Below are 21,768 nucleotides of genomic sequence, written 5' to 3' on the forward strand. Positions count from 1 at the left end.
ACTATTGGTTGAGGTGGGAGAGTGTTATAGAGGAGGGTTGTTCTTAAGCGTCACTTCTGTGTTAGGGGTTATCGTTTGCATATTTATGTATCCCGTTCCGTGGTCCCCATTTTTGTAATAATACTTTGATTTGTCTTTTGAATTGGATGTTTTTTTTTTTTAAATTGCCCAAAATTTTACAGTATTTTCGTTATCAATCGTGTTAATCTCTAATAATCGTTCCATTACGTAAGAATATAATCGACTATTATCAATAATGTGATTCTATTATTGGTAGAAATTGAATCGATATTAATTAGCTCCTTGATTATTATTGTAATTTGAACGAATTTTTATACTATCAAACTCGTTGTTGCCTGATCGCTTTTAGCTTATAACACTGCTTTCTTTCAAATTATTTTCAACGTATTTTCTCACTCACGTTTTCTAAAACATTTCTCTCAAACGTGTCACGAGGCTCGAACATACGTTGATGTAATCCGCAAAGTCTGAATTTCTTACGACTGACTTATTCGATCGGTTATAACAAGTGCCGCACAGTTGTTGTCCTGCTATCACCAGAGTACGATTGTGACAAGCGGTATCAGAATTCCAACTTTTTATTCTTTTTAATAAAATAACACGGAGAGTCGTGGTTTGATCAGCTTCATCTTAGTCAAAGATATATATTTGAACATGGAGTGTCGAGAAGCCCAAATCAAAGTCTAAACGAAGGTCAAGTCCGAGAAACACAACAATCCTTATTATAACGTACATTTATTATTTTTTAGTACACACATATTCTTACAAACTTTATTCCCATTTCAAACATGATTCCAAACATGTCTCGATCATATGACACACACAAACAGATGATCTTATTTAAACACATTAACGTAGAAACGTGTCCAGATATCTTATTCTCAAGTACTCCGACTTACGCGCCACATGGCTTTTCATTACCCAGGAGATGAGCTTCGATGTCTTTGGAGATAGCAACACACAAATGAAGCAAGCTATGTGAATCAGGAATCTTCTCGTGTCGCTTTTCATACTCGAAAATCCAATGAACCACGCTTCCCTTATCCTTTGGAATACACTGAATTATAATTCTAAAGCTCTTATAATCCTTTAAAAGGTCTCCTTCTATGACTTTGAAACATATCTTATTGTTCTCCTCATCAACCGCTTCAATTACCTCCTTAGCTACTGAAGCCTTCCCACCTACGAGTTTAAAAAAAATCAACAAAACGAGTTAAAGAAACCTAGGAAAACTCAAAAACATTCTTAAAAAAACACGAACAAACATAAGAACAAGAACAAGAACAAACAATGAACATAGTTCCAGTAAATGATCGAGCCAACTTTGCCCCATTCGCCTTCATGAAGCTGACAACCTTGGATTTTGTCTCCACAAGCCTTGGAGATTTGGTGAGGCTTTCGATGAAACATTTCATGGAACTTTGAAGCCGGGGCCTTGATTTTTACATCGGCCTCTAATTTCCCACACAAACTCATGATGGCCGGATTTGAAAAAAGAAGCTAAAAATTTGAGACAAGAAAGGATAATACGATGAATGATCAAGCTGTCTCCTCGTACGCTTAAATAAAGACACGGATTAACTCTCACATGATATTTTAATATTGAATGAATACTTTAGGTTTAAAAAAAAAAAAAAAAAACTTTAATTATATGTTCATTGTATGTTCATCAATTCAATTGTAATTTGAGCNTACCCTTTTCTTTGTTTTCCCCCTTTTCCTTCTTTTTTTTTTAAAATTAGAATTTTTTTTGGAATAAAGGTGTTTTTTTAATAAAGGTATTGATTTAGATGTTTGATTCTAATATTCATGTCTGATTATTCGCTCGGCTAATTAAATATTAAATATTTTTTTTAATATGACATAAAATTAAAGTTATAACTTTATTATAATATAAGATTAAAGCTAGAAATACTATACCGTAACCGTGCATTATCATATTATAGCTTTAATAAAAGTGTTATAAAACGTTTTCGTAGCTTTAATAACGTCAGCTGTTGAGAGCTACAAAAAAAAGCGGTAAAATGTCTACTATAGCATTGTAGTATTTTCCTTTAGCTACCGTATCTATTATTTCTTGCAGTTTATCGAAATTATAATCGAACACCTGATTGAATAGTGGCTAAACGATTACCGTATCTATTATCCTAGTGTGATGTTCGATCGTTGAAATCCGTTCGATACCCATATTCGATTTGTTATACTAAAATAACATAAAAAAATATAAAACATTTCATAAAGTTTGTTCCTTTCATAAGCATCCATTTAACTATTATAAAAATAAAGCCATTCTTTATTTTTATTTTTATAATAGAATTTTTTGTTCAAAACTTATCAGGAGGGGGAGATTGCCCGAGCCCGAGTCGGCTAACGGGTCAATAATATAACAGGTGTTCGTAAACGATATAATCGAGTAAAGAGACTGACATCATAATTTTTTTTTTGAAGATCGAGAAAGGAGAGATTGAAACCATGAACTAAAAAAAATTGAAACCATAATTTTTTGTATGTCCGGGTAATAGGTAGGAGCATAGATTGTGTGAGATCCCGGGTCGGTTGGAAAGAGGAATAAAACATACCTTATAAGGGTGTGGAAACCTCTCCCTAATAGATGCGTTTTAAAACTGTGAGGCTAACGGTGATACGTAATATGCTCCCTAAAACACGTATGTTAGGGAGAGGTTTCTAAACCCTTGTAAGAAATGCTTCGATTTCGTTCCACTCTCCAACCAATGTGGGGACCTCAGAGTTCACCAAAATCTCGATTATAGGGTCATTGTCAAACTTAGCCATACAATGTAGACCTTGCTCGTTTTGGTTCTGCTTCTGTGGGGACCAGAAAAACAAGAAACTTTTCTACAATATTATCTTTCATTTCCTTTCATCGTGCTAATAAATATCGAACATTCAATATTTTTCTCTCTATGTACATATGTTACAGCTGTTTAATTAATTACGACATCATATAATAATATTTTATTTGAAAATTTCAGATGAGATCGTATGAGATTCCATATTAGTTGCAGAGGGGAACGAAACATTTCTTAGAAGAGTGTTGAAACCTTGACGACCATACGTAACGGGCTAAAGCGGATAATACCTGCTAGCGGTAGGCTTGGGCTATTGCAAATGATATCAGAACAAGACATTATGCGATGTGCGAGCGAGAACGCTGACCCCCAAGGAGCTGAATTATATAAGAGTGTGAAAACCATGGAGCGATACGTAACACACGCAGAAAATAGACAATGTCTGCTAGCACTAGACTTGTCTTTCTATATCCAAATAAATTTAAGTTAAATATAATAAATCAATTGTTTATATATATATTATCTTGTCTTTTTAATATTTGAATATTCAGATCGGATCATCCATTTTCTAATAAGATGGTTTCATTTAAAAATATAATATATATTTGACTTTTATAATTGTATTTAATATAATATTTGAAATTATGTTAAATTTTATTGTAAAAAAAATACAAATAATAAATAATAAATAAATAAAATATAGCATTTATTGTAATATTATGTATGCCCATATTGAATTAAATGCCTCGTAATATTTTTGACAACAACTCTTTATAAATGATTGATACATAACGGGCCAAATCGGACCATATCTGCTAGTGGTAAGATATTCGACGATCCTACCTCCGAGGCAGGTCGCGAGCTAGTTGACCTAGCTCTAAAGGTTTTAGTATCCTTGATTTAAGTTACATTACACGTAAAGAACGACGAGGAGGGTTGTTGATTGTACTGTTGGTCTATGACCTCGTTATTTTATTTTGTTTCCAAATTTATCAATTTTTTTCCGGTAACGGTGAACTGTATTCGTTTTCAGGTGTCTTAGAACTTACTTGTTTTGACTGTATGTAAAAATGTTTTAGAGTAAGATCTCGAGCAAGCTTAATTTAAATATTGTTTTTTTTAACGATTTAAGTTTAGAAAATCGAATCGTTACGTAGATTAGAACACTATTTGCAAACTTTCAAATATTTAATTTAGATCGACATTTTTACATGAACTTTATTCTCATTTCATCTCAAACACGATAGTATTTCACAACAACTCTCTCACTCATTATTCCAAACATGTCTTAATCATACAACACGAACAAACAGATATCATTCAAACATAGAATTACGAACATAGATAGATAGATAGAACAAGCCAATTTATACTTCATAGCACACCCGAAACCGAGAAACGTCGTGTTCATGCCTGAGGAACAGTGGCAGCTTCAGCTTGAGCAACTGGTTCTTTGTCATCCTCCATGAGATGAGCTTCAATGTCTTTCGAGACATCGACACAGAATTGAAGCAAGCTATGTGAATCAGGAACCTCATCGTGTAGCTTTTCATATTCCAAAGTCCAATGAATCACACTTCCCTTATCCCTTGGAAGACAATGGATCGTTAACTTAAAGCTTTTGTACTCTTCCAAAAGATCTCCTTCTATTACTTTAAACGAGATCATATTATTCTCCTCATCGACCGCTTCGATTATCTCCTTCGCTACGCAAGGCTTCCCATCTACGAGTTTAATAAACATCAATGAAATGAGTTAAGAATCCTTAAAAAGAACAAGAACAAGAACAAGAACAAACCGTGAACGTAGTTCCAGTAAACGACGGAGCCAACTTGTCCCCATTCGCCTTCGTGAATCTCGCAGCCTTGGATTTTGTCGCCCGACACATTGGAGATATGGTGAGGCCTTTGGTGAAAGATTTCGTGAAACTTCGAAGCGGGAGCTTCGATTTCTACATCAGTTTCCAACTTTCCGAAGAGAGACATGATGATTGGATCTAGAAAACTAACAAGTTTGAGATGGATGAACGACCAAACATGTTCCCTCTTACACTTATTTAAGGACAAGGGTTGATCTTGAATTACGTTGTATTATTGGATGACATGTGATGATTGTCGGGTGTGGATTTTACATTTTTGTCCCCTCCTTTAATTTTCCAAAACTAGTTGAATTTGTCACATATTATATTATATTAATACATTTAAACATTTTAAAAAGTTTAAAAAATATATTTTTATTGATGAAAATTATTAATATTTTATTTTTAAAATATCCTAAAACTTTAAAAAAGGATTAATAGTAACTTTTTATCTTTCAAACTTATTTTAAAATTAATATTTTTTAATAAAATAAAAAGTTCATGTTAATCATGTGGAATAAAATAAACATTTTTTTTTGTCGGATATTATTATTATTTTTTAATTATTATTAGTATTATTTTCGACTATTTAAATTAAGATTTTCTTTTTCTTATAAGGGATAACTTTAAAAATTTAGAAAAAATGAGATTATAAAAAAATTTGTTTGACGTATAGATGAACACGGATTGGTTTAAAAAAATCTTTTGGACCAATTCGAAATTTTGGATGGTTAGGTTGGTGACCCATGCAACCCGAAAATAAAAGGTTAGGTTGAGTTGAGTTGTCTGTAAAAATAGGGTATAGTTTGATTGGATAGTAAAAAATTTAATTTATCCCAACATTTATGACTTGAATTTGGTAGTTCGGGTTGGTCACGTTATCTGATCATATGAACGTTCCAGATTAATTTTTGTTAAACCATTTAGTTCTATATAAATAGAGGGGCGTCTTGGTCATTTACTTGGTTGTCACTTTGTGAGTTGTTCGTGAATGGAGCTAGAACGTTTCTTAAAAGAGTGACAAAATTTGATTGGGTTTGATACATATATTTTGGATTAAGACAAATAACCCTTTTTTTCGTCTCTAACCCTACAAAACATAAATAATTGAAAGGATAGAATTCCCATTTTACCCTTACTTTACGTGTATTTGGTCGATGACTATACTCGTTGTACAGTTCTTTCGGTTTTCAGCAATTAATCTGATTTAGTAGCCTTAAACGATCTTCAATTAGTCTCGATATGACCATTTCGTGATGGATTAAAGTAACAAACGTTCTAATAGTTCTTTTTAACACCATAAGGTTATCATGTTTGCGCTAAAGACTGGACCATCGAGAAAGTAAAAATAAATAGTTACGTTATAACAACGAACATATCTCGATGACGAAATCTTTTTTATAATATTACTCAATAATTGAGGAATTATAATTATTTAATCATATAAGAAATTATGGATGAAGTCTTCTATAAAAAAAAACATTAAAAAAATATTTTTCTTCGATCATAAAGAATTCTTCAATAATTGAGAGACGTAGTCAAATAAATGAGAAATATTTTTTCAATCATTTCCTCAACAATTAATTGTTGGTTTGGTTAAAAGTAGGTTTGAATTCAGTTGAATGTAGCGTTTGATTCTCGAGATTTGGTGTTGATGTCTATTTCATCTATAAAGTTTCTAAAAAGACGTTTTAGAAAAGAACTCTTGAATGTATAAATATACCCATTTTGCAAAACATGAAGATGAAAGCTTCGTAAATGTTCTGGTGAACGTCGTGATATTTCTCTCCTATTTGAATAACGAGAGTAGTGAGTTCGAATGGCGTTACCATGGAAACAAGTAGATAATATGAGATCCCACATTAATCGGAGAGGAGAACGAAACATTTCTTATAAGGGTATGGAAACCTCTCATTAGTAGACATATTTTTAAATCGTAAAATTGATGACGATACGTAACGGGAGCGGTAGGCTTGGGCTGTTACAAATGTTATCAGAGCAAGTCACTGGACGGTACGAGACACTCATCGAAGTAGAACTAGACCTTCTCCATAGTAAACACATTTAAAATGTGAGGCTGACAGCAATATGTAACAAACTAAAGCAGACAATATCTATCAGCGGTGGACTTGAGCTATCACATAGTATATGGCCAGACGCTTAAGTTGATGGGCCGCACCCTACAATAGTGATCTTAATATTGGGTATAGTTGTTGACCAGTTACGTTGATGACGTGGAATCTATGACCCGACGTTACATTAATGGGTCGCACCCTACATAGTGATCTTAATATTAGGTATAGTTGTTGACTGTTGACCGGTTACGTTGATGACGTGGAATCCATCCCATTCTATTTTAAAAAATAAAGAATAGTAGACTGGTAAAAATTAGCTGTAGGAATCCGATCCCGCAAATTAATCCCGGTAAAAATAAATGAAGAATTTCACATAGATAAGGTATAAAATAGGTGGCGAGATGAGGACGAAGAAGGTTTCCCGATCCCCGCCCTGTAGACATCTATAAATATAAGCTAATATAAAGAGCATAATATGAATTAGTCGACTAGATCTAATTTTTAAAAATTTTATTCAAGGAATATTTGATTAAAGTTATAATTTTTATGGCATAATTTGATTTATTTTAATTTTTTTATAATTTTAGTAATTAAATAAATTAGTTATTTATTTCTATTTTAGATAAGTATGGTAAAAAAATAAAGGTATTTAATTTGATTTAGACGTTGGATTCTAATATAGATAAGTTCATTTTAATTATTATTTAATAAATTTATTTTGGCATCAAATGGAAAAGAATAAAATAAAAACTTTTTAAATATAATTAATTAAATATTGTTTATTATTTATTATACTAATTTTATTTCTTTTGTTACTTTAAATATAATTAAATTTAGATTTAATACTTACTAATTAAATAGAAAGAATCAAATGAAATACGATAAAAAGAGCCCATCAAAGTCATAAAAGCACGAGACAAGGAATCTCGAGCAAGCCGATCTCTATACAACCTTGCTTTCTTCTCCTCGTCCTCCTCAAACATCTTTGCCTCTTTCGAGCTATGTCGATGAGTTCTTGCAATGTCTCAATGGCCGAACATGGTAACGAAGAGGAGCTGTTAGTGCAATCTGAGATAGGTAGAAGGTTTCTCGAAGAACAAAAGAAATATATCTCCATTGGAGCTTTAAAGAAGGATATGATAGCTTTTGATGGTAGCAGCGGAGGCCAACCTTACACCAAAAGTGAAAATTGTGTTCCCCCACCTCTTAATCCGTACAACCGAGGCTGCTCTAAAATATCTCGTTGTAGGTCTGATGATTGATGGGATGAACAATCCTTAGTATGAGTATGCTCGGAAGAATTTTCACTTTTTTAGCTTCTTTGTTCTCTCGTTCTCGTTCTCGTGGGCTGATTGTAGTGATTTTCTTTGAATAATGGAATTTTCATCTTTNTTTTTTTTTTTTTTTTTTTTTTTTTGGGTAAATAACACAAGTGAGATATTCATATAACTCGATGTCTCGAGCAACCTGGCTAACTAACTAATTCAAATGGTAAGGGTCGGGTTGGATTAAAAAAATTTCGGTTTAGATTAGGATGAATTTTTTAAAAATTAAAAAGAAAATAGTTTTAGTCGGGAGTTTTATCTTAATAAGGTTCGCCGTCTAATCCAATCCTAAAAATTGTTACGAAAATTAAGAATATTTAACTTTATAAGAGATGTTAGTAATACACTGTGACGTATGAATCTTTGATATTTGAGTTTTATGTAACGAAAATATGATTTTTTTTAAATAATTAAAAAAAAATAAAAAAATCCAACAACAAAATCGAACGTGCGATTATTCACGTCATCAATTCAACTAATCTAAAATTTCAATTAACATATCGAGAATAAAAAAAACTGATCGAGCAGGTGAGTGAGTTTGTTGGTGAAATCTTCTTCTACTCGGGGCCCTCTCTTCACCAATCTGGCTTGAACTCCATTCAGTTTTTATATAAAATTTGCGTTGAATTTGACCATAACCCATTTGCGGTAAGGCCACGCTCTTTATGGAAAGTTCGAGATTGATCCCCCACTTGAGTTCACATGCTCCGGTCGGATGATTTTTACAAAAATATCTCAATCCCGAACATTATTCCCTGACTGCCCTGCTTGTGATTCATCCTTTACGTTTGCTCAACTTCCTTCAACCCTTTGATGAAAACCCTAGTTTTTCGGACCCTATAGACCTCAAACCCCTCCCCGCATCCTTGTGAATGGTCTCCAAGTGTTTGAAAGTTGGACTCGAGCTCCGTAAATGGTGAGCATCAATTTCCCAACTCGAACCATTTTACTCAAACTCAGAAACGAAAGTTCTCTTCCGCCGTGGACCGCCAGTGTAGCAACCGGCGATGGCAGCAAACTCTTCGTTACGCTAGAAAATTCACCTCCAAACTCACTCGCTCAAGCGACGGCGACGGCTCCAGTATAACTATAACTGCAGAAACGACAACAACAAATAACATACAAAATGTACCATATTTAAGCCTTCTTATGATTTAAACACGTGCTTCCTCGATCATATTTTGTTATTTTGTAGATTTCGAGTAGTTTGAGCAAACCATCTCGACACCCTTGAGAGCATCACAATACTCAAAACACGACAATTTAAACATGTGATCGTGCACTAACAATATTAAGAAGTTATTTATACCAACAAGTTGTACCTTATTTTCCGGTGGCTCAGTCATAAGAACTTTATGGTGAAGAATATTTTGCTCGACCCAATTCTATATTGGATGGCATTCTGAGAATTTTCCTAAGATGTCGGTGAATGAGGACAAGACGTATCGGTAGAACTTATGTTAGTCTGTAGAGATAGTCTTCACTCTTAGAGTCGAAGAGTTAATAACACGATCATATCGAAACCAACCGATACTAAATCTCGATTTGATTCGTAGGTATAAAGAACCCTAACTTTTTAGTGGCTTTTTATCATTTTCTCCACTTCCATCACAAAATCTTGCAATCATTAACAATGGATTCTTTTACTTATTAAAAAATAATAATAATAATAAATAAATAAATCGCAAATTGGAAAAGCTTCAACCAATTTTTCTTTTTTAATTAATAAAAATATCTTACTTTTAAAAGTTTCAATAAAAAATTAAAAAAATATATTTAAATCAAACAATTAATATTTATTTCAAAAATACTCTTCAACTTTTGAAAATGTTTCAAAAAAATGCCTCACATTCCCGTTCAACGAGTCTAATTCTAATTGTTTTGTTTCAAAGCAAACCACAGGGCGGTTCGTCCTATTCAGATATTCACGACCAAGAAACATTGGATTCTCTTTCGGGTGGCCCTGAAAGGAGAAGGAAGGCTGGAATGCCAACAAGCGTCTATTATTGAATTCACCCGATTCGATAGTACCCCATTTTTGTAACGTCCAGTGCCAAAGTCATTGAATGGGTAAGTCGCCAATCCCTAAAACGGACTGTAACTTTTAAAGTTAAACTTTTACAAAAAAAAAAATAATAATAATAATAATAAAATAAAATACAAATTACAAACTTGTAGATGATCTATGGTAAATAGATAGACCGATTGCATCCATACATTAACAGTAATAAACTTTTTGCTAGTTATAAAATTTCATGAATATTTTTTAAACATGATATTAATCGTTTACGGTAATTTTTGTCTTAGTTTTCAAGCAAAGCTATAATATTTTATTATTCCGCTAATCTAAGCCTTACATGTACAATTAATTCCGTGTACGAATATCTAGTTCGTGCCAAGACTCAGTAATTTGTTTAGGTTGTCCTTAAGAACCATCGATTTATATCATAAAATTTGTTTGTAGCTTTAATAATTGCAAGATTGAACGAGAACCCGAACACCTATTTAACGAGATATTCTTATTACTTCTAGATATCCAATGGTACAAAATTATGGATTTCATTGTAGAGATTTTTTAGAATAATTCTTTTTGTTATTTTTGGTAAAAAAAAATATATATATATATATATTAAAATTTTCATTAATAAGGAAAAATTGGAAATTGGTTGAAATTAAATGTGGTTATAAGTGTAAATAAATTAAAGTTAGGGGCATATTTTATGAGGACAAGAAGAGTATAGGGACCAATTTGAAATGTGTGGCCAATACCAATATGAATATAACAACCACACCACTAAGTACTCAACCAATCAAAATGTATTAATAGTGATTTTCTAGATTTTCCACTATAAATTTGATCATGACTTTTATGGTTATAAACATAAAGAATTCCAAATTATCTTCTTTTTTCCTTTTTATTAATTTTTCTATTATAAGAAAATTTTATTTTAATGGAAAAAATAAGCATTTGGCAAATAGTCTATAAATTTTTGTGTTTAATAAATTTTTGATGTATTCAATTCTTTTTAAAAAAATAAATAAATTTTACATCTAATAGAATCTTAAACTTTTGATTTTTGGTAGGTCATCTAACGGGTCCTATTAGATAAGTTAAAAAAATTTGAGGACTTATTAAAAATTAACCTATTAAACAAGGACCAGACAGATAACATACCAAATTGTGTATCACCACATAGAATACAACGTCGAATTGTTTTAAATCTTAAATTTTGTAATATACTTATAGATATTTTGAAAAATAAAATTACCCATTTGCCCCACATGAATACTTATATTTTCATTTGGATTTTTTTATGTATATTTTCAAATATATTTGTTTATTTAGTCTAAAATAAAATAAAAGAAAGATTTGAAGTTAATGTAATTTTAAATTAATTGAGTTTTGTTAGTTGGCTATCACTATTTATTAATTAATTTAATTTAATTTAATACGGGAAAAAACGGGTGTGAAAGGGCAACCACGTCCATTTTATTTTATTATTGATTTATATAATATTTTATTTAATACTTTTTATTTATTGTCATTTAATATATTTTTAGCCTTCATTTATATTATTTAAATTCTAATATTCAATTTCAGATGACCGTATATTTGTTTTTGAAAAAACACATATTTTATTTCCCTAATTTTATATTTTTATTTCGTGAGTAACAACCTAATTTCCATTTAAAACCTAAACAAAATTACATTTTAGTCCCTATATTTTTGTATAAGTCATTTTCTGTTCAAAATTTTATTATTTTTCGATTTTTTTGTTAACTTAGTGTAAAGTAAAAATTAGGGTGGAAAGGACTAAATTGTACATAGTTACCTTGTAAGGACTAAATTGCTAAAAGGTATTATTTTAGGGACTAAAATGTAAATTTACCTAAATGTAATTGTTTGTACAGAAATAGCCCAAGGAATAAACTCCACCACAATTTATTAAAGGAAAAAAAAAATTAGGAAAAATTAAAATTCTACCTAATAAATTATGGTAAAGTCTAAGCGTCACTATCCTCGAGAATTTGGAATCTTCACCGTCGTCGTCGGCGGAGTAAATTAACGTCCATAACAACCTAGCTTCTTCCATGGCGGTTCCCGGCAACTGGAACCGGACTTAATTTTCGACTGAACATTCTCGAACTCGGAGTACGGACAAGGAATGGTGATTCCGCCTTGATGATGAAATCCGTACTCCTTTTCCGCCTCTCTCAGAAGCTCGCCAAACAGAGGATGATTGAAGTAGATCACTGGCACTAGAACTCGATGAAAATCGCCGTCGTTCTGGCCGACGTAGACGGCCAAGTGACCTTTCGGAACCGCCGCGGATTTCTCCTCCGAATCGCGATCTAACGGTACGTAACTCAATCTCCTCCTACTTAAACAGATAGATTTCGCTCCGTTCGCCAATCGCCTTCCCCAGCTTAACAGGCTGGAAATCGGCTTAACAGACCGTCCGGATCTCAACAGTGAGTATCCAGTCCGACTCCGCCGTCGTCTCCGGAGAAACCAGTTCGAAATCCGCCGGATGTGCTTGCCGAGTTTGAATCCTCTGATTCGTCTCATCGCGGCGAAAAAAAAGGAGGAAATCAGAGAAAAAAAAACGGAAAAACAACCTAAAATCGATTAAAAGTGGTGGAGATTAGGAAAATGGCCAAGGATCGGCGGTGGACATGGTAAGACGAAAGAAACTGAGGCAGATTTCAGAAAGCGAAGTCGGAATGTTCGACATATTCGTCAAAATTGCTCCAGAAGTAAAGATTCATCCGAAAATCTCAGAAAAAGAGGGAAAATCAAAATCACAGGTACAATCTAATCAGTCGATTAAGAATCAGCAACATATAGAGATTATTACAGCATCTAATCAAAAGAAGAACAAGTACAAAATCGATTAAACAACAAGAAACAAGTAGAGATTGATATATATACAGAGTTGAGAAATCAGGATGAAATTTCTCCGAGAAAAGTGGAGATTAGAAAGCGATTAGTGTGAGGTCAAAAGAGGAGGATGGTGGACGGCGAGGGGATTTGAATTTCAGCAGCACGCCATTAGCGAGAGAGAGAAGGAACAGTCCTTGAGGAATGGTTGTGGGGATATGGAGGGATTTTGTGGGAGTTTTTATGATTTGGAAACGTGAACGTGGATACCATTTATATTATTTTTATTCTTTTAGGCCTTTATTTCCTACAATTTCCTTTTATATAATTTCTTTTAATACAATAACTTAAAATTAAAAAATTAAGAATATAATCTCTATTTTTACACCCGTCAATTTTTTAGGTGCCTACCGTCATTACGTGGCATAGGGTTACCTCCCATACGAAACTTAAAAGTATACCGCTTATACGAATAGCTCTTTCCGAGACTAGGACTCTTTATCATGACTTCTACTCATTGCATACCTTGATCCACTACTACTCAAATAGCACTTCAGGCTGTAGTTCAAAGGGCAAAATGACGTCCCATTTCTTATACCTTTGAATCTACACGTATGGGCGGAGAACTGAGAAATTACCCGACCCCATATATTTGAAACCAATACCTCGATCCACTACTGCCCAAATAACATTTTGTAACAGCTCAAGCCCACCGCGAGCAGATACTGTCTTCTTTGAGCTTTCTTGATATGAACCAAGAGACATCAATCATACAATATACTTCAATGAAGATGTGAAGAAAAGGTTGTCAAAATTATCAAAAAGATGTTTCAATTCATGCTACATTGAAGAAGAATGAAGTTTGATTGTTGTAAATTTTGGGTGGGTTACAATTTAGAGTAATTTAGAGTTATTGTATTTTAAGACTTGTTATTTAATTTCGGTTACATTTACATAATGGCTAATTATGGCCATAAAGTAGGAATGTTACAACTCTTGGAATACCTTTAGTAGTTTCATTTTTGAGGCTATATAAAGCCATGTATGTTGTATTTGTAAGGTAGACTTGGAAAATATAGAAAGAAGCATTTGTGCTTTTCTTTAGCCAATGGCTAAGTTTCTTTGCAATTCTATGTAGTTTAGATTGCATGTAGAATCATTCAAGCTCGACATGATCAATCTTGCTTGTGGAGTGATTCGAATCTCAAACAAGTGTTTGAGATATTTGATCAACAAGAATCATTGAAGCTAGACATGATCGATTTTGCTTCTGGAGTGATTCGAATCTCAAACAAAGTGTTCTTGGCTTGAGATATTCGATCAACAAGGTAATCCGAATCTTACTCCCCTTGTAGTGATTCCTTATCATATCATTTCTCTTTTGGGCTTCCTTTAAAAACGGGTCTGATAGGGAGAGATTTATACACCCTTATAAAAACTGTTTCGTTTGTCTCTCCAACTGAGGATCTCACACATTTTCTACTACAATCCGAGAGGAAAAATAGTGTCCCTCTTCTTGTACCTTTGAATTCACAAATACGAGCAGAGAGCCAGGACATTACCTGATCTCGTTCGTCTGTAATAGTCACAACTATATTTTTGAAACTTGCTTGAACATGAATAACGCTTTTACTATTTTATGCATACTTTCATATTATATGTGTAACGCTTTTAATATTCTATGCATACTTTTATATTATATATTATAAAGTATGTTGACTTTGATGCAATCAATATCTGATAAGGTTTTTTTTTTTTTAAATATAAAATAGACTAAGGAATCAGAAGAAAAAAAAAAGTCCAATAATTCGACCGTTTCAATTTTCAACCGGGTTAGTTGTTTCAAAGAAATTGCTCAAGTGGACACGTCATCACTCCTTCGAATCATATTTTTAAATATTTATTTTATTTAAGAGAATATTTGTATCCTGAAAATATCTTTCGGGCCGACCTTTCCATTTTGCAATAATTTTATGTTAATTAGCTCTGGGAAGTCATTAAATGTAATAGCCCAAGTCCACCGCTAGCAGATATTATCCGTTTTGGCTCATTATGTATCGTCGTCAGTCTCATGGTTATTTAACAGCCCAAGTCCACCGCTCGTCATCACTCCTTCGAATCATATTTTTAAATATTTATTTTATTTAAGAGAATATTTGTATCCTGAAAATATCTTTCGGGCTAATCATCTCTGGGAAGTCATTAAATGTAATAGCCCAAGTCCACCGCTAGCAGATATTATCCGTTTTGGCTCATTATGTATCGTCGTCAGTCTCATGGTTATTTAACAGCCCAAGTCCACCGCTCGTCATCACTCCTTCGAATCATATTTTTAAATATTTATTTTATTTAAGAGAATATTTGTATCCTGAAAATATCTTTCGGGCTAATCATCTCTGGGAAGTCATTAAATGTAATAGCCCAAGTCCACCGCTAGCAGATATTATCCGTTTTGGCTCATTATGTATCGTCGTCAGCCTCATGGTTATTTAATAGCCCAAGTCCACTGCTAGCAGATATTATCCGTTTTGGCCGTCGTCAACCTCATGGTTATTTAATAGTGGCTCATTATGTATCGTCGTCAGCCTCATGGTTATTTAATAGCCCAAGTCCACTGCTAGCAGATATTATCCGTTTTGGCCGTCGTCAACCTCATGGTTATTTAATAGTGGCTCATTATGTATCGTCGTCAGCCTCATGGTTATTTAATAGCCCAAGTCCACTGCTAGCAGATATTATCCGTTTTGGCCGTCGTCAACCTCATGGTTATTTAATAGTGGCTCATTATGTATCGTCGTCAACCTCATGGTTATTTAATAGCCCAAGTCCACTGCTAGCAGATATTATCCGTTTTGGCCGTCGTCAACCTCATGGTTATTTAATAGCTCAAGTCCACTGCTAGCAGATATTATCCGTTTTGGCTCATTATGTATCGTCGTCAGCCTCATGGTTATTTAACAGCCCAAGTCCACCGTTAGCAGATATTATCCATTTTGGCTCATTATGTATCGTCGTCAGCCTCATGGTTATTTAACAGCCCAAGTCCACCACTAGCAAATATTATCCGTTTTGGCTCATTATGTATCGTCGTTAGCCTCATGATTTTAAAACGTGCCTGTTAGGGAGATTTTTTCTTTCACACCCTTATAAGAAATGTTATCACAATCCATCCCCCTTCGCTGGCACTCTTTCCTTCCTCCAATCGATGTGGGACCGCCCCCAAATCCACCCACCCCCCTTTGGGGCCCAGCGTCCGTACTGGCACACCGCCTCGTGTCTACCCCCCTTCGGGGAACAGCGAGAAGGCTGACACATCGTCCGGTGTCTAGCTCTGATACCATTTGTAAATGGTGGTTTGTTCTTCTCCCCAACCAATGTGGGACATCACAGTTTTGAATGGATCAAGCACTTGCAAGACTACGATGTTAGTAGATTAGAAATACTTGGATTTATAAGCAACAGTGAATTTACGTGGCTTACAGTCTTCCTCGACTACTCAACTTAGACTAAATCAGTACACTATATAGGGGACCATAACCATGTTATATATGGGTTTCCCGTGATCTCCTTAAACCAATAATCTGATTCCTACTTAGCATGTCACACCACTATACGAGCAGTCGTGAGCTCATAATCAAACCATATACACAATTATTATGCCCATAAAATAGCTCAACTATGATTGTCGTTTTATTTGTTACCCAAAAACGCTATTTTATTTGAAGGGTTAAACTGAAACGAGTTGAAGAACGGGGTATCGGGAGACGTTTAACAAGTTGAGGGATTTAATATAGAATGTTATAGATTTTGATATAAAATAAAGTAATAATTAAAAAATTAAGTAGCTATCATGCTCGAACCCTAGACTTGGAAGTTTATGTCAATGTGAAAATTAAAATGGAATAATAGTTAGAAGTCATAACACGTAACCACATTTTTTTCAAAATTGTTTTAATTAAATAATTAATGTGTGATGTTAAAAGATGGACCGTACACCGTACTTCAAAAGTATAATGGCACAATTGGTAAATAAACACCAACCATTTGTACAAATAGACAAAATAATAATAATAATAATAAAGGCAAAATAAAAATAAAAATTAGCTAATACTTAAAAAATAATAATAATAATAAATAATATATATATATATATATATATATTATTGAGTTGTCGGGTTATTTTTTTTTAATTATTAAAAAAATATTTGTAATACAGATTACATTAATAACCAAATTTCATAAAATTAAAATATTAAACATTTATGAGTTACAACGCATCACGAACACAGCTACAAATGTCAAATATTCTTAATTGAATTGTAACTGTATTTTCGAGGGTTGAGATGAATTGTAAAACTATTTTCGGGTTAGTCAGGTTGACCCGACAAAAAAAATGTCAATTTGTAACCTGAACAAAAAGTTCAACCAGACCCAGACGGAAAAAAGTCTAACCGAACCCAGCCTGTATAGTTTGAGTTGGGTAGTTCAGGTTGGTCGAGTTTTTGGGTTATACGTAATATAATTAAAATTAATAAAAGAATTAGTGAAAATTTTAATAAAAATGAAATTAAAAATTTAAGGTAAGCAGTTCGTAGAAAATAAAAACCCTAATTTGGGATAAATACCTCAAATTTAGGGTTTCAGTGGTGAAACGAATCCGGAAGTTGAAGACAATGGCGAAGTTCAATGTGGTTCAGAAGCAGAGACGAGCTCATAAAGCTCAGACGAAGAGGGACGCCCATGGTGATCCCTTGACGAAGAAGCTAAAGATCAAGCAACAGCCTACTTATGTTTCCAGTAAGCGTAAGCGGAAGTTGATGAAGAAAAAACGCAGAGTATGGATTCTATGTGCCTGCGTTTGTTTTGTGCTATGTATTTCAATTGAAAGTATCTGTGATGCGGATTGATTGTTCTCTTTTTGTTCGATTCTTGCTAATTGCAGGAAGAGAAGGAAGCTTTACAGATGGGGCTGACGAACATGGAAGATGTTGAAATGGCTGTTGCTGAAGGTAATTCTTTCATATGCTATTGCTATTTTCGTATTTGAACTGTTCCTTCAATTGTCAACTTCCTGTGGTTTTTCCATCTAATTTCAACTTGTTGAAGGGCTCTAGGAGAACTATTTCGAAAATATTTTCGTTTTTGAGCATTAAGTTAGTTTTCACCATGAAGCTACTTTAGAAATTGTGTTAGTGCAAGCGTAGGCCGGTCTGTTAATGACAATCATGTTTGTGATAGGGTTAAGGGGCACAAACAAATAGAGTTTACAGTAATAAGATAGAAGTATAATAAGATAGAAGTATAGGCACTGTGATTTTTGTTAATAAAGTAAAAGGATTGAAGCGAAGCCTGAGCCATGGAAGATTGCTAAGAATTCTTTCAATTGGCATATGGATCATTCAAACTAAACTTGGTGAATTGGATGTATAATTTACACGTGTGAGGTGCAAAAGACAAGTTAATCAAGAAAAGTGTTAAAAGTCTTCTCAATGCTGTGAAATGTTCTGTTATACTTGTTTCTAGCCAAAGATTCCGAACTAGAGCTCAAATAAATTAAAGCCAGAGAATATTGGATGGGAAGGTCCTTCATATTGGATGGGAGAGCTATGACAATAGGGAATCTCCTTCCCCATTTTGGACTATGCTTCTCATCTTTACAGGACGTTTCTTCACCTCTCATACTAACTTTAGAGCTAAAACTTGTAAAATGTGATTCTATCGTGCAATGTCTTGTTCTTCCAGTAGTCCTTGGGGTATCTATATGTGTATGCACGTGTTTTGTGCATAGTATCTTTGGATTCAATAGCTTCTTTGCACCTTTCACATTTTGAACCCACTTATGGCATATTTCCCACTTGTTACAAATTGCTTGTGTTTCTTGTGAAAAATAATTGAGAATCATTTGGGTGATTCACAATATTAACATTTTTGGCTGGATCCCATTCATCTGGGGAAGAAAGCAACAGAATAGACAATTGGTACTGTTATGTTTTGTGCTCGAATAATACTCGCATTCTCCAGCCCCCCCTTTTATCCATTTTTCTCATTTTCGAGAAAACCTGCCGTATGAAAAAAATGAAAAAGAATCAGAACACCAATTTGGTGTATGGCTCATGAATTGATTGAACTAGTTTTCACTTGTGCCTGCTTTATTTCACTCTAAATGATAATTTTCTTTTGTTTCTGCACTGATATAGAACTTAAAAACACCAATCGAACATCGACCAAATTCCATGTGAAGAAGAGTGTCCGGCTTAGGCAATTAAGGAGCAGCAAAGGCAAGTGCTGACTATTTATTGTTTCTTCTCCATATTTTGTACTAATCCCCTATTAATTTTTCATCTTTTTTGAATGTGAAGGCAAGAAGAACAAAGGAAAATCTTCTTCCAGTTCAGGTTCTACAGCATCAGGCGATGCTATGGTAGAGTAAAATAGGTGACAGAACGTTTCTTCTTTTTCTTCTTTTTTTTTTTTTTTTTNTGTACTAATCCCCTATTAATTTTTCATCTTTTTTGAATGTGAAGGCAAGAAGAACAAAGGAAAATCTTCTTCCAGTTCAGGTTCTACAGCATCAGGCGATGCTATGGTAGAGTAAAATAGGTGACAGAACGTTTCTTCTTTTTTTTCTTTTTTTTTTTTTTTTTACTTTTTATTTTATTTAGTTTTGAATGCCTCTACTTCTATTGTAAAATCATATTGGCTCGTTTTAATGGCTATTGCGCTGCAAATGTTCGTAGCTTTGCAAGAAAATGTTCTAAAAAAGATAAAGATGTAGATTGCATTGAATGAGAAGCCCATGACTAAATGCTTGAAGCTAAGATTACGGCTCCAATTGAAATCATGAGCAAACCTCAAAACTCTCCAAACAGCTCCAATTTATTGTTATTATTATTACCCAACTTTTAAACAACTTACGGTTTTAATCTTTGAACCAAATTTTCTTGGTTATAGCAAGGTGGCTAACTTGATGGTAAACCTCTACTATTTGCACATCATAAGAATATTTTTTGGCAGCTACTCATATTGCTTCCATTCATACACTACGGTTGTAACATTGTGTTGAGCGTTGTGGAGCCAACCTTCGGGGCCCCTAAGAGACTGTGTTGTGGCGCTAAGACGCTATCGAGAGCGTCTCAACGTTGTTGCAAATACCCTCCAACCAAGGCGCAAGCAGGCTAATTTCGATGAAGTCAAAAACAATGTTTAAAAACAGATAACCAACGAATCTCTTTGGCTCAGTAGATGTATGAAAACATAATATAGAATCAAGATTGCATACCAACCAGACCCTAAAGAACTACATTTATGGGTACTTGCCGTTGATGGTGAAGTTCATTCTATTGACATCGTTCCCACGTTCTAGAATGAATAATATGATCGGATAATCTTCCATACATTTATAAATGGGACGGTTGAAAATATCACCAAACGAATCGATCTGTCGTAACAAAAAAAAAGAAAAATCTATACCATGTATGATGGCTGAAGTGAAACAGCAGAGATCAGCTCAGTAGAATGGAGAATTAGTGATGAAGCCTAATACTAAAGGCTATGCAACTAACCATGCTTTTGTTCTTCCTTTACAAACAGAACAGAACCATATCATCCAACTATCTCCTGAACATACCTGAAGATTGAAGCGTTCTAGCATACTCCATTACAATGGGAGAGCTCTTCACCAATTCCCATATCTTCACTGAGTTTTTTAACCAATCACGTTCTGAAACAGTCCTCGAAAACGACGTGCCATTCATGGATAGAACCTGAAGGTAAAGGAGATTAATTAGTTAGAAAACTATGAGATACTTTTCATCGAACATGTGTCCACATAGCAATGATTAAAATAGATTTTTAAGACAAAGTAAAAAGATTAAATTGGAATGTTTGAAAGTTTAGGAACTCGAATAAACGAAGTACAAAAGTTTTTTGAGTTCAACAAGTAGGGGTAAGGATTTGAACCTCCGACCTTTTTGTCGAAGGTACAATGCCTTCACAAGTGATGCTCAGTGAGTTAATTATAAAAACTCAGAGATTTAAACCATATATATAAAGGGTAGATGAAAAAAAAAAAAAAGGTAAAAGTGAACCAAGTACCTGATCCCTCAGCTTCCACAAAGCTAAGTTAAAACTTTCATATTGGCCTCTTGTCGAGTCATCCTTGTTTCGATTTGGGATGAAAAGCAACCTTCGATCTTCACCATCGACATCTAAATTTCTGGTATCTGGAACCACAGAGGAAAGTAGTTGCTCACTTTGGACCTTGTCACTTTTGACCTTGTCTCCCATAAATGAGGCGGTTTTAAAACATTGTGCAAATGCTCTCTTTAGTTGCAAGATGTTGTGTGGAACAAGATCTGGATCCTCCACTCTGCTCATGATTTAAAAAAAGAAACAGAGTACCAATCAGTTATTACCATATTCCTTGAGCAAAATGTTAAAGGTTTAAGAATTGTTCTAATAGGGATTGGAAATTTTGGGTTCGGAAGGTGTGCATTTCTTTGCAGATTTTATTTCTAACTTCTTAGCTAATTCTTCTGTTACTCTAAAACTATATCTCCTGATAATTTATGGTTTATCAATGTGAGATCCCAGATCGGTTGGGGAGGAGAACGAAACATTCTTTATAAAAGTGCAAAAACCTCCCCCTAGCAAACACGTTTTAAAAACCTTGAGGGGAAGCCTAAAGAGAACAATATCTACTAGCAGTGGGCTTGGGCGGTTAGAAATGGTATCAGAGCTAGACACCAGCCGATGTGTCAACGAGGAAACTAAGCCACGAAGGAGGGGGGGGGGGGGG

General features: G+C 33.9%; 4 protein-coding genes and 1 long non-coding RNA gene across 5 annotated transcripts in view; 2 read left to right on the plus strand and 3 right to left on the minus strand.

Moving 5' to 3' along the window:
- Nucleotides 1-724: 724 nt before the first annotated feature.
- Nucleotides 725-4,863, minus strand: LOC111799705 (MLP-like protein 34). The gene is made up of 4 exons (XM_023683153.1): nucleotides 4,630-4,863; nucleotides 4,278-4,555; nucleotides 1,311-1,521; nucleotides 725-1,203 (listed from the first exon to the last, which is right to left on the minus strand). Exons 1-4 carry the CDS (start codon nucleotides 4,814-4,816, stop codon nucleotides 917-919), a joined length of 963 nt encoding a protein of 320 aa, XP_023538921.1. The 5' UTR covers nucleotides 4,817-4,863; the 3' UTR covers nucleotides 725-916.
- Nucleotides 4,864-11,930: 7,067 nt separating this feature from the next.
- On the minus strand, nucleotides 11,931-13,251 carry LOC111799630 (auxin-responsive protein SAUR36-like). Its single transcript, XM_023683049.1, has one exon. The coding sequence runs from the start codon at nucleotides 12,657-12,659 to the stop codon at nucleotides 12,153-12,155; it is 507 nt and encodes a 168-aa protein (XP_023538817.1). The 5' UTR covers nucleotides 12,660-13,251; the 3' UTR covers nucleotides 11,931-12,152.
- A 4,333-nt stretch (nucleotides 13,252-17,584) lies between these two features.
- LOC111801050 lies at nucleotides 17,585-19,450 on the plus strand. Its single transcript, XM_023685017.1, has 4 exons — nucleotides 17,585-17,806; nucleotides 17,914-17,980; nucleotides 19,169-19,249; nucleotides 19,331-19,450. The coding sequence occupies exons 1-4, from the start codon at nucleotides 17,645-17,647 to the stop codon at nucleotides 19,399-19,401; spliced, it is 381 nt and encodes a 126-aa protein (XP_023540785.1). The 5' UTR covers nucleotides 17,585-17,644; the 3' UTR covers nucleotides 19,402-19,450.
- A 24-nt stretch (nucleotides 19,451-19,474) lies between these two features.
- On the plus strand, nucleotides 19,475-19,898 carry LOC111801052. Its single transcript, XR_002816072.1, has 2 exons — nucleotides 19,475-19,571; nucleotides 19,709-19,898. It is a non-coding gene; the product is annotated as an uncharacterized LOC111801052 (long non-coding RNA).
- Nucleotides 19,899-20,345: 447 nt separating this feature from the next.
- The window catches only part of LOC111801051 (protein SMG9-like), a 5,477-nt gene continuing 4,054 nt past the window's right edge, over nucleotides 20,346-21,768 (minus strand). Inside the window, exons 7-8 of the mRNA XM_023685018.1 lie at nucleotides 21,066-21,339; nucleotides 20,346-20,734 (exon numbers count right to left, since the gene is read on the minus strand). Coding sequence (XP_023540786.1) covers nucleotides 20,582-20,734; nucleotides 21,066-21,339 — 427 coding nt within the window. The 3' untranslated portion in view covers nucleotides 20,346-20,581. The remainder of the gene's footprint in view (nucleotides 20,735-21,065; nucleotides 21,340-21,768) is intronic.

Source organism: Cucurbita pepo, chromosome LG08, assembly GCF_002806865.2.
Source record: "Cucurbita pepo subsp. pepo cultivar mu-cu-16 chromosome LG08, ASM280686v2, whole genome shotgun sequence".
Taxonomy (NCBI): domain Eukaryota; kingdom Viridiplantae; phylum Streptophyta; class Magnoliopsida; order Cucurbitales; family Cucurbitaceae; genus Cucurbita; species Cucurbita pepo.